The sequence below is a fragment of the Amblyomma mixtum genome, chromosome 2 (genome assembly GCF_055824585.1).
Source record: "Amblyomma mixtum isolate Tamu chromosome 2, ASM5582458v1, whole genome shotgun sequence".
NCBI classification, from domain to species: Eukaryota; Metazoa; Arthropoda; class Arachnida; order Ixodida; family Ixodidae; genus Amblyomma; species Amblyomma mixtum.
In genome coordinates this window covers 73,614,497-73,626,676 of record NC_143013.1, presented here as the reverse complement: position 1 = coordinate 73,626,676, position 12,180 = coordinate 73,614,497, and the positions used below count along the sequence as shown (strand labels likewise).

The window sequence follows — 12,180 nt, the reverse complement described above, 5'->3', positions numbered from 1 at the left end:
TGAGGAATGATTTGTAGGCTAATAACTTTACATTTAGAGGAGCATGATGTAGATTATGTTTTAAGAATCCTAACGTCCTGTTCGCTGATGATATTATGTTAGTACCGTGCAAACTACAAGATCGCTAGCGATTATTAAGGCTCAGTACTTGTATGACTGTACCAGTTGTACAGGAACGTCAGAGATTAAGTAAGGAAAGATACGAGAATTACGGCGACGGTGGATGGACAGAGGTTTACGCTTATGTGGGTTAAGTTCCATTAACCACTCGTTACATCAGTCCTGAGCAGAATTTAGATCATTTTGAAGAGAACATTAGTCAGTGGGTGTAAGAATAGCACGATAAATTACACGGTCGTCAGCGAACTAACATATGTTAGATGTTACGTGTAACGGCAAATCATTATTATATGTGGGAAGAAGTAGCGAACCGAGCTCAGATCCCTGCGAAACGCCTGACGTTCCTAGAAGTGAATGAGAGTTCATGTTATTAACGGAGACAAACTGGGAACGATTAGTCAAAAACCCGTCAGTCCATTTAAAAACAGCCCCGCCGAGGTGGCTCAGTGGTTACGGCGCTCGGCTGCAGACCTCAAAGATGCGGGTTCGACCCCGGCCGCGGCGGCCGAATTTCGATGAAGGTGAAATTCTAGAGGCCCGTGTGGTATGCGATGTCAGTGCACACTAAAGAACCCCGGGTGGTCGAAATTTCCGGAGCCTTTCACTACGGCGTCCCTCATAGTCTGAATTTCTTCGGGACGTTAAACCCCAATAAACCAATGAACTAAACCATTTAAAAATATCAGGGTCGAGTTTAGGCAGGAAAGTTTTATCATCAGGCGTTTATGCGGTACTTTATCGAAGGCTTTAGCAAAATCTAAAAATACGACGTCAGTCTGTACTTTAGAATCAAGGTTAGAGTGCAGATCATGTAAGAATATGGCAAGTTGGGTCTCACAGGAGTAACCCCGGCGAAACCCGTGCTGTGCAGGATGGAAAAAGTTGTTAAAATCAAGAAATGCCATGGTATGGGTATAGATGACATGTTCCATGATTTTTCAAGGAACACTAGTTAGGGAGATGGGCGGGAATTTAGCCGTAAGTTCTTATTACCTTATTTGTAGACTGGAGCTACCTTTCTGTGTATCCAAACTTTGGGCGGATGGCCTGTGGGGAGCGACTGAGAGAATAACAAGCACAACAGAGATGAACATGTTTATTTTTCGTTCGACAATATTTTAGCGTTGATATTGTCTATGTTGGCGGAAGATGAAAATTTAATGTTTTATATTAGTGACAAAATTCCTGCTGAAAAAAATGTAATAGGAGGCATGTTATTCTGAATAATTTCGGGGTTTGGAAGCAATGTCGGACCTGTTTTAAGTGTAAACACGGATGAAAAGGCTTCGTTGAACGTGTTGGCACATTCTGTATCAGAGATGGTTTCACCCGATGCATCGGTGGGAGCAATTGTGGGTATGTGTCGCGGGTTAAAGACTTGCCAGAAGCTACGGGAGTCAGTAGTCAACATTTTAGGCAGTTGTTAATGAAAAAAAAAAAAGTTCGTTTGGCTTCACGAATATTTAGTAAATGCGTTTCTTCAGCTGTGAAATACTTGTTCCATGCTTTTTGGCTAGGCCGCCACTCGGCTGAACGGAAAAGACGCTTCTTCTTGTTTTCGAGGCGTTTCAGTGTGTTTGTGAACAAAGGGTTTTGGGGGTTAGTTCTTATATAATAATTGGAATAAACCTATCGACTAAATCTTCGATTTTCCTCTTAAAAAGGGACCAATTATCATGGATAGACCTTTGATGAAAGTTATATTGAAAACCTGGCAAAAGTGAATCAAGTTCATTATTTGTAGCAGTATAGTTCCCTTTATCATACAGTCGGATGGTTCGTTTCTTTGTTGTACGTGGAAACGGTTTAATCGTGAAGCCTGCGTGTATAACTTGGTGATCGCTGACACCTGGCAGATATGTGATGGAATAAACGCATTCAGGGTTATTCGTTAGTATTAGCTCGAGAATTAACGCAGCCTTCAGTTACATGGGTTGGCTGGTATTATTTGAACGAGATTAAAATTAAGGCAAACGTCGAGAAATTCGTTTGCATCCCTATTACCTGTAGCGGATAGATTATTCCAGTCAAAACTAAGAAAACTGATATCGCCGAAGAGGAGATATCAGTTTCTGACTATCTGAGTTTCTGAGGAGTATCACTTTCTGAGAAGAGATATCAGATATCAGAGGAGAAATTCGTTTGCCTACCTATCACCTGTAGCGGATAGATTATTCCAGTCAGTACTCAGAAAACTGATATCCTCGAAGAGGAGTGTGCAGGTGTTACGGTGCTTGGTTTTAATCGCATTTAACGTGTCACTCAGTTTTCGAGATCAATCCGGGCTGTTAAGAGGCTTGTAGCAAACGCCAATAAGTACTGACTGATGTGATGCATGACATAAAACCCACATTATTTCGATGTCTGTTGAAAGATTGATGGATGAGCAAGATAGCTGTTGGTTAGTCGCAACCAGTACCCTCCCTCCTGTCTAGACGATCTTTGCGAAAAACGCGGAAATTCGGCAGATCTGCAAGGATTTCACTATCAGAAACATAGCGCTTAGCCACATGTCCGTCACGATTAGTAGGTTGTTGGCGGACGATGTGACGATATCAGAGACGATGTCTCGCTTTGAGAAGAAACTGTGAACGTTGGTAAAAATTGCTAACAATGAAAGTGCTTGTTGTTGTACATGCTTAGAACAGTGTATAGTGTATCGCTAGGCGATGAGATGGTTTCTATTTCACCTCTTTCACTGTTCGGGTAGCTTCATCGAATATGTAGTGCTTCGGACCAATATGTAAAGTTTTGAACAGCAGGAAGAACTTATCAGGTATTGATTTGGCATAAGCTGCTAACTGTTTTTGAGCATGACGAACCGGAACGTAAAAGTCTTCGCCAATTCTGTTGCCGGCGCCTTTAAGTTTATTTCCACAGGAAAGGATGCTTTCTTTTGTTTTGGATGAGGTAAATTTTACGATGATCGGCCTCTTAAGATCAGTCGTATGACTCCGCGAGCGATGAGCACTCTCTATTATGTTAGGGTCTATGGCAAAATCTAGGTGCGTAGAGTAATGACGAATGACTGTTTCTTCCGAGTTTGCACAGGTTTCAGCGGGATTAGTGTCGGGAATATTGTAAAATATGAGGTTGTTGCGGCGGGAGCGATTTTCTGCATCGTCCACACGTGCTTCCAGTTTGTCAATCTTGTAGGTGAGTTCAGTGGTTAAAGTTTTCAGGGTGTCTATTTCAGAATGAAGAGTAGAAAGAGCAGCGTGGTGCGATTCCAGAGCGTTCATATGCTTGTTCAAATAATCAAGGTTGTGTCATAAGCCTGCAACTGTTTTTTAATATCTTGTAGATCGGAGATTAATGCAGCTTAATAAAGGATGTCGCGATCCCACACATGCATGTCGCAGCCGATGTGTATGTTCTTTGACCATCGTTCTCATTTTCATTGTCTTCACAATCTGCATTAGTATCAGGTGGTTAAGTTTTCGTCCTAATCCGGTTACAAAATCATAGAATCCACTCTAAATAGAAGGGATTAAAAAGGGAGCGAGCTGTTCTCTAGGGCGCTTCCTTTTATAAAAAAAAGTGTGCACTAGAGGACAGCTTGGTCCATTTTTACCCCCATATATACGGGTTGGTGTTTAGAGTACACTGCGAGCACACTCTGCTTCTCTGGTTCCATGTGCAGTTTAGTTTTCGCTTTCGCAGCTCGGTCGCGTGGTTAAAACTGCTTGAAAGTGAGCTTGATGTCTTGATGGTATCGAAATTCGGCTGTTTTCACAGGGTCAACCGGCGGGAAACGAATGCGCAAGACTATTTCCGATGACCGGGATGCAGTAGTCATCATCAAAGCCCTCGTTCTGGCGAACTTCCTCTTACTTTGTCCGTCGTTTTGTTTCGCGCTGTTCCCTCCCACGATGTATCAGTACAAACTCGCCCAGTTATCCATCCTTCTTCATCCTTCTTCGAACGCATTCTCCGCAAGGCATCTTTATCATGCGGTGAAGTGTTGTGCCCCGCGTGCTCGCGAGCTGTGCGGCAAAGTTAACTGAAGCGGTTACTCGCGATGAAATTGCCGTCACGCGCCTTCTTTTGCGGCGGTCAGTATCGGCTCCAGCACCTAGAAAACGGAAATACGTATTAAGGCGAAAGCCTTTAATGCCTCATACTGTCGTTAGCAGACGCGTCGGCAGCCGTGTCGACAGACGCTTCGGCAGGAGTGTCGACAGACGCGTCGGCAGCCGTGTCGACAGACGCGTCGGCAGATTTGTCCGCCTTTCGGCGTCACTGCTTAAAAGGCTCAAGGTTCATAAGTCAAATAAAAGGAGTAAAGTCAAGAAAAGGAAAATAAAAAATAAAATAAGAAAACAAACAATAAAAACAAAATAAAAATAAGATGTGAAAATAAAAATAAAAACAATAAAATTAAGAAAAGGAGCAAAAAATAAATAAAAAACAAAATATGAAAAATAAAAAAGTAAATAAAAACAAACAGTGGCCAGGAAACGCTTTCGCCTTGCAGCGCTTTAGAGAGCCAAAGTGCCCCCTGAATTTTCTCCGTCCTGTACGACATTATTCCCCAAAGACTTGTCTTCTTGGCTCTGAAGCCAACGCCGGCCGCGCAAGACGCGGACGCGTGTTTGGAAGGTTGACGTATACAATTGGAATATGTTTATTCTGCCGAGTGATGGGCGCTCAGTGCACGTGTTGAAGGTTCCTGCAACGCACGGTGGCGGCACTTTAAACGTCAGCTATGCTATCCTCTGAATACACTGTAACAGGTGAACCTGTTGGCACGCGACAGCTGCAACCAAGACCGCCTACCGCTAAAAAGAAGCAGCGGCTCTAACGATTAACTCGCGCGGCCCCTTCGAGTTCGTTATGACAAGGCTCTGCTGTATGTACTAAATTGCCGTCTGGGCTGTTGAGGTGATTGATATCTACCTTTTGTGTTAAATCTTTGTTATATCAACATCCAAGTATGTGTAGGAGGTTATTATTTTTTAACCGCGATCCATTCAGATAGCAAAAGGGGATCCTGACTCTAGAGGAGAAGAGGCATCAGTTATTCCCATTAATGTAAATTTAGAAACATGCAGTTTCGTTAGAGAGTGGTCTTATGGGTCAAAAATCCTGTTTGTCTAACTGAAGGGGTTGCTAATCACTCATTTTTAATATCTCCGCACACCAGAAACACCCCTATTAGTGGTGCAGTCGACTGCACCTATCACAGCCATCACAAAAGCGAGCTGAATCTAAGGAGATAGTATCTCTCAACACCTCGAACGCTTGTGGCTTCGCAGGACCTTATCACTTCATGAGTTCTGTCATTATCTAAACGTCAGTAAAATTTATCTTCCTCCACTGGCCATTCCTTGGGTCTCTGGAGGCGACGAATCCCCAAGCGTGGCTCCGTCACGCGTGTGAGGAAATGCTTGAAGATGGAACTTGGCCAGACGCCCGAAACCTGTGCCAAATCTATGGACACGCGAACAGCCGGAAGTTCGCGTACGCAAAAAGATAAACATCCGTGTCCTGGTGCCTTGTGGGCGGTATAAAGACAAAAAAAAAACTTACCTCCGTAGAGCGTTTACGTACTCACGTAATGTTTCTGGCGTGAAGTTACCTGCAGGAATACGTTGTATACAGATTCATAGTCGAGTCTAGCCCGCTCCGTGTCGCTTTTTTATTGAGCAAAATGAAGTCTACTGAAACAAAGTGACCGATATTCTTTCAAGGTTTTACCTGCCAGCCTCTTAGCTAGAGCTGATGGGTTTTAATTTTTTTTTCTTCAGTCTTGGTTTGAATGCTTGCATACGAGGCGATTACAGTAAGTTTTTCCTCTTATGGTGTGGCTATACCTTATAAGAGCTCGAACCTTGCGCCATCGAACCTCTGACTGGTTCTCAATGTGACGGAACGCATGAAGGGAGTGCGCTGAACTTCCGACAAAGGTTTAAATGCAATGCACCGTTGATATCGTCAACAGCTCTTGTTCTTCTACAATATGTTTTTCTTCACTGCACTGAGGACGGAAGGTCTTCGACGCTTGGCAAGACTACGTCGAAAAGTAATCTGCTCCTGGGAAAGATGATATTCGATCCGTTTAGGCGCAGAATTTTTTAGAAATCTGGGAGGTGAAACTTGATTGACACCCTTAGTAAAAGCGTGTGCTTTTCAGTAGTAATGTATGAAATGCCACACTTGAAAGGGCTCACTTGTCCTTCCGTCCGCGCTCCCGGCGAAGGTATGCAGGATACCTGACTGCAGTTGTCTCCTGCAGTGAAGCCAAACTTGCCCATGAATTTCTGTAAGGAACCAGCAAAACCCAACAAAAGGATAGCTTTAGTCATTGACCCCTTTCCAAGATATATGATCCATCGGGTTTGCTTCTGGTCCATGCAGAGTAGTTCGTTTTTCATCGCCAGTCTTCCACTCTCCAAAGCGAAAGAAACAATCATCCGCACTCCTCCGAAGCCTAGGACATCCAGGGATTTTAGATATGCCCTCAACACGGATTTGAATAAAATCATTTGGCCTGTACATTTCTGACAAACGCTGTATCTTGCTTTGTTTATAGACTTTAAAGTTGTGAGTGCTTAATTAACACGACAACTTGGAACATTTAAGTGTCGAGTGCGTGCGTACTTAAAGTAGCAGCCGAATAATGCGGCTTTGTTTTGTTCTCAAATCTGTATGCATTACCAGTGAGTTCACTTGTTTGCTTCGGCTTGTTATCTGACCACTGTTTTTGTTTGGGCTCTTTCTACGTTCGCAGATGGTGCCAACCTGCCGCCCAACTGCATCCTGTGCGCCTGGTGCCAGAAGGTGGGCATGAAGCTGTTCACGCTCAAGACGACCAGCGGCAGCAAGGCCTTCTGCTCGGAGCTGTGCTTCACGCAGTGCCGGCGCGCCTCCTTCAAGAAGAACAAGGTGTGCGACTGGTGCAAGCACGTGCGGCACACAGTCAACTACGTCGACTTCCAGGACGGCGAGCAGCAGCTGCAGTTCTGCAGCGACAAGTGCCTCAACCAGTACAAGATGAACATCTTCTGCCGCGAGACGCAGGCGCACCTGCAGATGCACCCGCATCTGCAGGACGCCGCCTGCAAGGTCGCCTCGGGACTCATCACGCCCGAGCTCTGGCTCCGGGACTGCAAGAGCCAGCCGCCTGGCACCAGCAACGGGCACGACGCGTCCTCGGAGCGGGAGGACGACCACAAGAGTCCGCCACCTCCGCCCGCGATTCCCGCGCTTCCTGCTCTGCCCCCGCCACCGCCGTCATCTTCGGCGCCGCCGCCGCCCCCGAGACTGTCGCAGCCGTCACCTGACTCCGGGACTGGAGGCGATCCGGTCAACCTTTCTCAGAAGGCAACGCACACGAAGCCGTCCAAGAGGCGTCGGTCCCTGAGGTCCTCCCGCGCTTCACCAGCCAGACGCGCCCAAGATGGCGGCGTCGGGTCTTCGTCCTCTGGTCACAACCACCAGCCGCACACTGCGAGGTCGCCCACGAGGGCGACTAGCACAACCCCGCTGAGCAGTCCTGGTGCGGTGTCGACGCACCACCTCAACGGACATCATCCGCACACTCCGGTCAGCCCGCCTCCGCTGGCTCCCGTCTTACCGCCGTTAGCACTGCCGTGTAGACCAGGAGCGCTGCCGGACCCGGGCGGGAGACCTTTCCTGCCGCCTCCGCACCCCGCGTTCCACATGTTCCCGCCGGTTCCACCGCCGCCGCATATGCGGATGCACCCGAGTAGTGCCGCTGCTTCGGCTGCACCGTCGGCCGCTGCTGTGCCGACCATGCGCGCTTTTCTGCCACCTCCGCCACACTCTGCGCCAGGGCCTCCGCCACCGACGGGAATGGTTCCGCCCATGGGCTTGCCCCGACCGCCGCCGCTCGCCCTGCCTTCCCCGAATCCTCTGCTTCCTCCCCCCACCGTCATGGTGCCCTATCCGATATTCATACCGATCCCTATTCCCATCCCTATCCCCATTCCGCTCCCACTCAAGTCGCCCGCTGCGCTGCCGGCTCCGTCATCTTCAACGACGCCGCCAGCAGCGACGAGGGACCATCACCACCACCACCACCACCACTCCGGCAAGAAGCGTTCGTCCGAGCACCACCACCGTCACGAGAGGCGGCGACGGAGGGTGACGCCCGAGCACGACGACATGCGGGACTCTGTGGACACGGAGGACGAAGACAGTGGGTCCAGGTCGCAACCCAGAGCGGCCCGCCTCGGCACGGTTCAGCTCAAGGTCGTCTGCAAGAGTCCGGTCCCGGAACAAGAGAAGCGGCAGTTCGACGACGAGGAAAGCGCATCTGGAAGGGACGCTAAGCGGAAGTGCCCACGTGACTAGGCCGACCGTGCGGAGCCAGTGATTGGTGTAGACAGCAGGCTTCAGTCACGCTTTGCCGTGCATGAGTCAGTTCCTTTGTGCGGACCCTGCAGGACCATTTGTCAGGGACCTGTGTAACACGTGGTGCGATGCAGGGTCTTGTGCAGGACCTTTAGGATTACTCCCGTAAACCGGTTATTGTGCAGTGGTTGTCCAATAACTGTGCTCAGTGTTGATGACGAAGGTGACAGCAACGAGCTGCCGTGCACAAAGAAAACCTTTTACAGTTGTTAATGGCGCGTTAGCTGTCTAAACCTCTGCTCCGCCGTGGAGTTCGTTGCAAATTTATCGTTGTGCGCTGCGTGATCATTTGATATTATTTTTCTTTTTTTTTCGTACAGTGACGGTCACTGCGGAAGAGAGGGCCGTTGCTATAGAAAAGCAACGCGTATCTTTCGTTTACACGGTGCTAGTGAGCTGCGGAAACAAAGTGATCTCTGGAGGCTATTTGCCTGTACTCAAGACTGCCTGCAGAACCGTTTGTCCTCTTCAGGCTGCACTAAATGCGCGCAAAATGCTCAAGTGATTCTGTTGAGCAATGGCGCTTAATGGCCAGCAACCAAATCGTAGTTCCTTGCTGCAAGGTCGCGAATTATGTCCGCGCTGAGCTGCATGCCACATCTCAAAGCTGCCAGCTGCAGTTCCTTCGAGCACAATTTATATCGCGAACGGCTTACTTTCCTGTCTGAATGCAGCAACAGTTATGGGCCGGATTAGGTCAGACATTTAGGCGCACAAAAGATTTGACACTGTATAACCTATGTATTCCTAAATGATGCAGTAATGCGGTGTCCTGCGTTTCTCCCTCACTAATCGCACAGCGAGGCACACTGGCGAGTTTGGTCGCTAGTTTACAGCTCGATTTTTCAAAAGCAGTTCATGCATGCGTGGCTCTATTCAGGCAACTGAAGCACAACTTTTGGTCGGCGTCACTTTCCTATGATCCTTTTTGTTGTTTTTCCCCCGCCATGATTCTTAACTCCAATGAGGCTTACACCTATATGGCGATAGATTTCGGAAGAAAAGGGAGCCAAAAAGAGGGTTGCCGTTTTACTGTCGTGCAGCACAGGGCGTATTAGGAGCCGGAAAGTATCCGATAATGTTGCTATTTACATCTGCGTTTCACCATTGGTAGATGAGAGGGAGCAACTGTATGCCATCGCTGTAAAAGAGTCGTTCCTTCGGAGCACCCTTCGTGGTTCAAATTTGGATGCTGTCAACGTATAGAATGCCCGGTTCTTGCTGCAGTGCCATTTATGCCAAGACCTTTCGTCGTCCCGGCAACCTTACTTTCACCGCTGAAGCGGATGGAGTCCCCTTGCTCAGTATTATCTCAGCACCTGCCATGGGCAAAGCACAGCGTTGGCGCGTTGCAGCACAATTCGCGATGGATGCATGAAAGCATAGTGACCACATTCCTCGCCAAGTCATGTTCCCCCATGCGAGCGTTGTTACTTGCATACCGTGGAGCTTCATACCCTAACAGAGGTTAACCCGGCGCTGCTATTGGTGAACAATGCACCCAGGGAATGGTGGGAAGAGCGTGTCCCTTTATAAAGTTGGTTTCGAACGTCCAGTAACTCTCAATGTTTTTTTTTTCTATTCGATTTCAATACCTTCTTGCGCGCCTATTTCTGATTGTGGTGCGTAGCACCTGACCGATACAGTTTTAAACTTAAGTAATTCAAATCATCGCACAATTCCACTATTTGCCCCGCTACTTTTAGGAAACGTTTTACCATTTTCAAGAACCAGTGGCACTGCTGCTTCGCGTCTTAAAGCAGCAAGTCTTCTTTCAAATTTTGCGGACAGAATATTATTACTGTTCAAAAGACTAAACCAAAACAGTCACTGGTAAATGCATATATTACGCCGCCAACTTGGCCCTCAAAAGCGTAGTGTAAAAAATCACAAGGACGTTCAAACCGGAATTTATTGGGATTCGCACATTCGCCATCATACACATCATGGATGAGCTGCCATCATACTGGCACCAATAGGAAATACTGGCAAACTTCGCTCTAGCATTTATAGTATGAAACACTACGCTGCATACCAACTTGCCCGAATTGTTCCATCTCGGGGTGCCTTGCGGAGTGTTCGCGGACTTGCACAATATTAGCCGTGTTGTACATCTTTGCATGCAGGTACTCATCGCGATTTCACTTGTGCGTCGCTGCCCCCAAGCTGTCCAGTAATCCGAAGTACCGCTTACCAGTTCCTGTGCTCGTATCGAAGACCGAAATCAATCAGCTGTTCGCGCACACAAACTGCATTTCTTATTAGCATGCGCCTGACGCTCTGATCGATCATTAAGTTGCTAAGACGACATCCAAAGCATCGACCGCCGCTCATGGACCGATTGTATGCGAGAAAAGCTTCGTGGCCCAGTTGTTCTGCCCGCCGTAGATTTCTGTAGAGTTTTCACACCGTGGAGGTGCCCAAATTCTCCGCTCAAACACCAGAGAGTCGCCTCCAGGGCATTGCCGTCTTGCGGCAGAAACGTTGTGATCAGTTTATCGTTTCCTCCGCATCTACAAAATTCGCTGAAAGCGCGCATGCTGTACCGCATACAGTCAAAAACTACCTTGCAGCACCGCAAGCTATATGAGTTTCGAGTTCGAGTAAACAAAAATATATAAGTACAACTTGTGCAGCTGAACAGCTGAATGGTGGTAAAGAGACTGCAGCCATTGTTGCTCGTGTTTGGAACCGAGCCGAGGAATATTGCTCGAAACTTGCCGCTTCGCTGGTCTAAATGTTGCTATAAAAAAAAAAAAAAAAAAACCCTGGAAGCATCTTCGGTCATCCAGACACGGTCATTTTATCGAACTCGCACATTGCGTGGAATATATAGTCTCCCTCGGCCCTCAAGCGCTTAGCGAAGAGTGTGTCGCGAGTGCCATGATATTTTCCTTTTTTTTCATGTCAGAACGATTGCGGGCGCAAGAGACACGGTGACCAGTTATTCAGTTGCACATGACGCCGGGTGGCTGTAACACCTGCAAAGGCACACAGGCCCAAAGTTAAACGGCAATGTGTTCAAGTTGCGCCGTTTAGAAAAATGAAATAGTGCAGTGTGCTGCAAAGTTTACCGCTTTTATAGTTCATTTTACATAAGATGTGGCGCCCTCTGTTGAGGGGCCAAAATTCGTCTGCTACTGGTTGAAAACAAACATACGTGAGAGACGCAGGCGCCATCTGGTTCCGCGCGGAGCCAGCTGCGCCTCCGAAGCGGACAGTGTCTCCTTGACAGCTGCCGCCATCTGTCGCATGCGCCTGTCACTAACTCGAACTGCGCATGCGCAATAAGAGCTAACGGTTTTATTTTCAACCAGTGGAGTTGGAGGAGAAGAGGCGCACTTGAGCGGAGCGGCCCCATTTCTCTGCTTCAAAGCACATCGCCATGCTTCAAACACACGCTCATGGCGACGCAATGCGCATGCGTGCAGCCGTTCTTTAGAGGGAGTTTCCGTGTCTCATGCGCCCGTGATCGCCGAGCGACGTGTTCTTTTTCTGTGTGTACATATACTGATGAGCGCCCCCCTGTTCCCTACGGTGCCGACACTGCAATCCTGATTACATAAACTTTGTTCAAAGCAGCGTTCAACATGTCTCTGTTCGTTCTTTTTGGTCTCCTCGCTATCTCTTTGTAGTCCCCACCTCTGCAAATTAATGGACTTGTCGGACGGCCCCACATCT

General features: G+C 47.9%; 1 protein-coding gene across 1 annotated transcript in view; it reads left to right on the top strand.

Moving 5' to 3' along the window:
* Positions 1-12,088, top strand: part of LOC149359743 (uncharacterized) — a 143,875-nt gene extending 131,787 nt beyond the window's left edge. The window contains exon 3 of the mRNA XM_089571873.1: positions 6,854-12,088. Coding sequence (XP_089427999.1) covers positions 6,854-8,439 — 1,586 coding nt within the window. The 3' untranslated portion in view covers positions 8,440-12,088. The remainder of the gene's footprint in view (positions 1-6,853) is intronic.
* Positions 12,089-12,180: the final 92 nt, after the last annotated feature.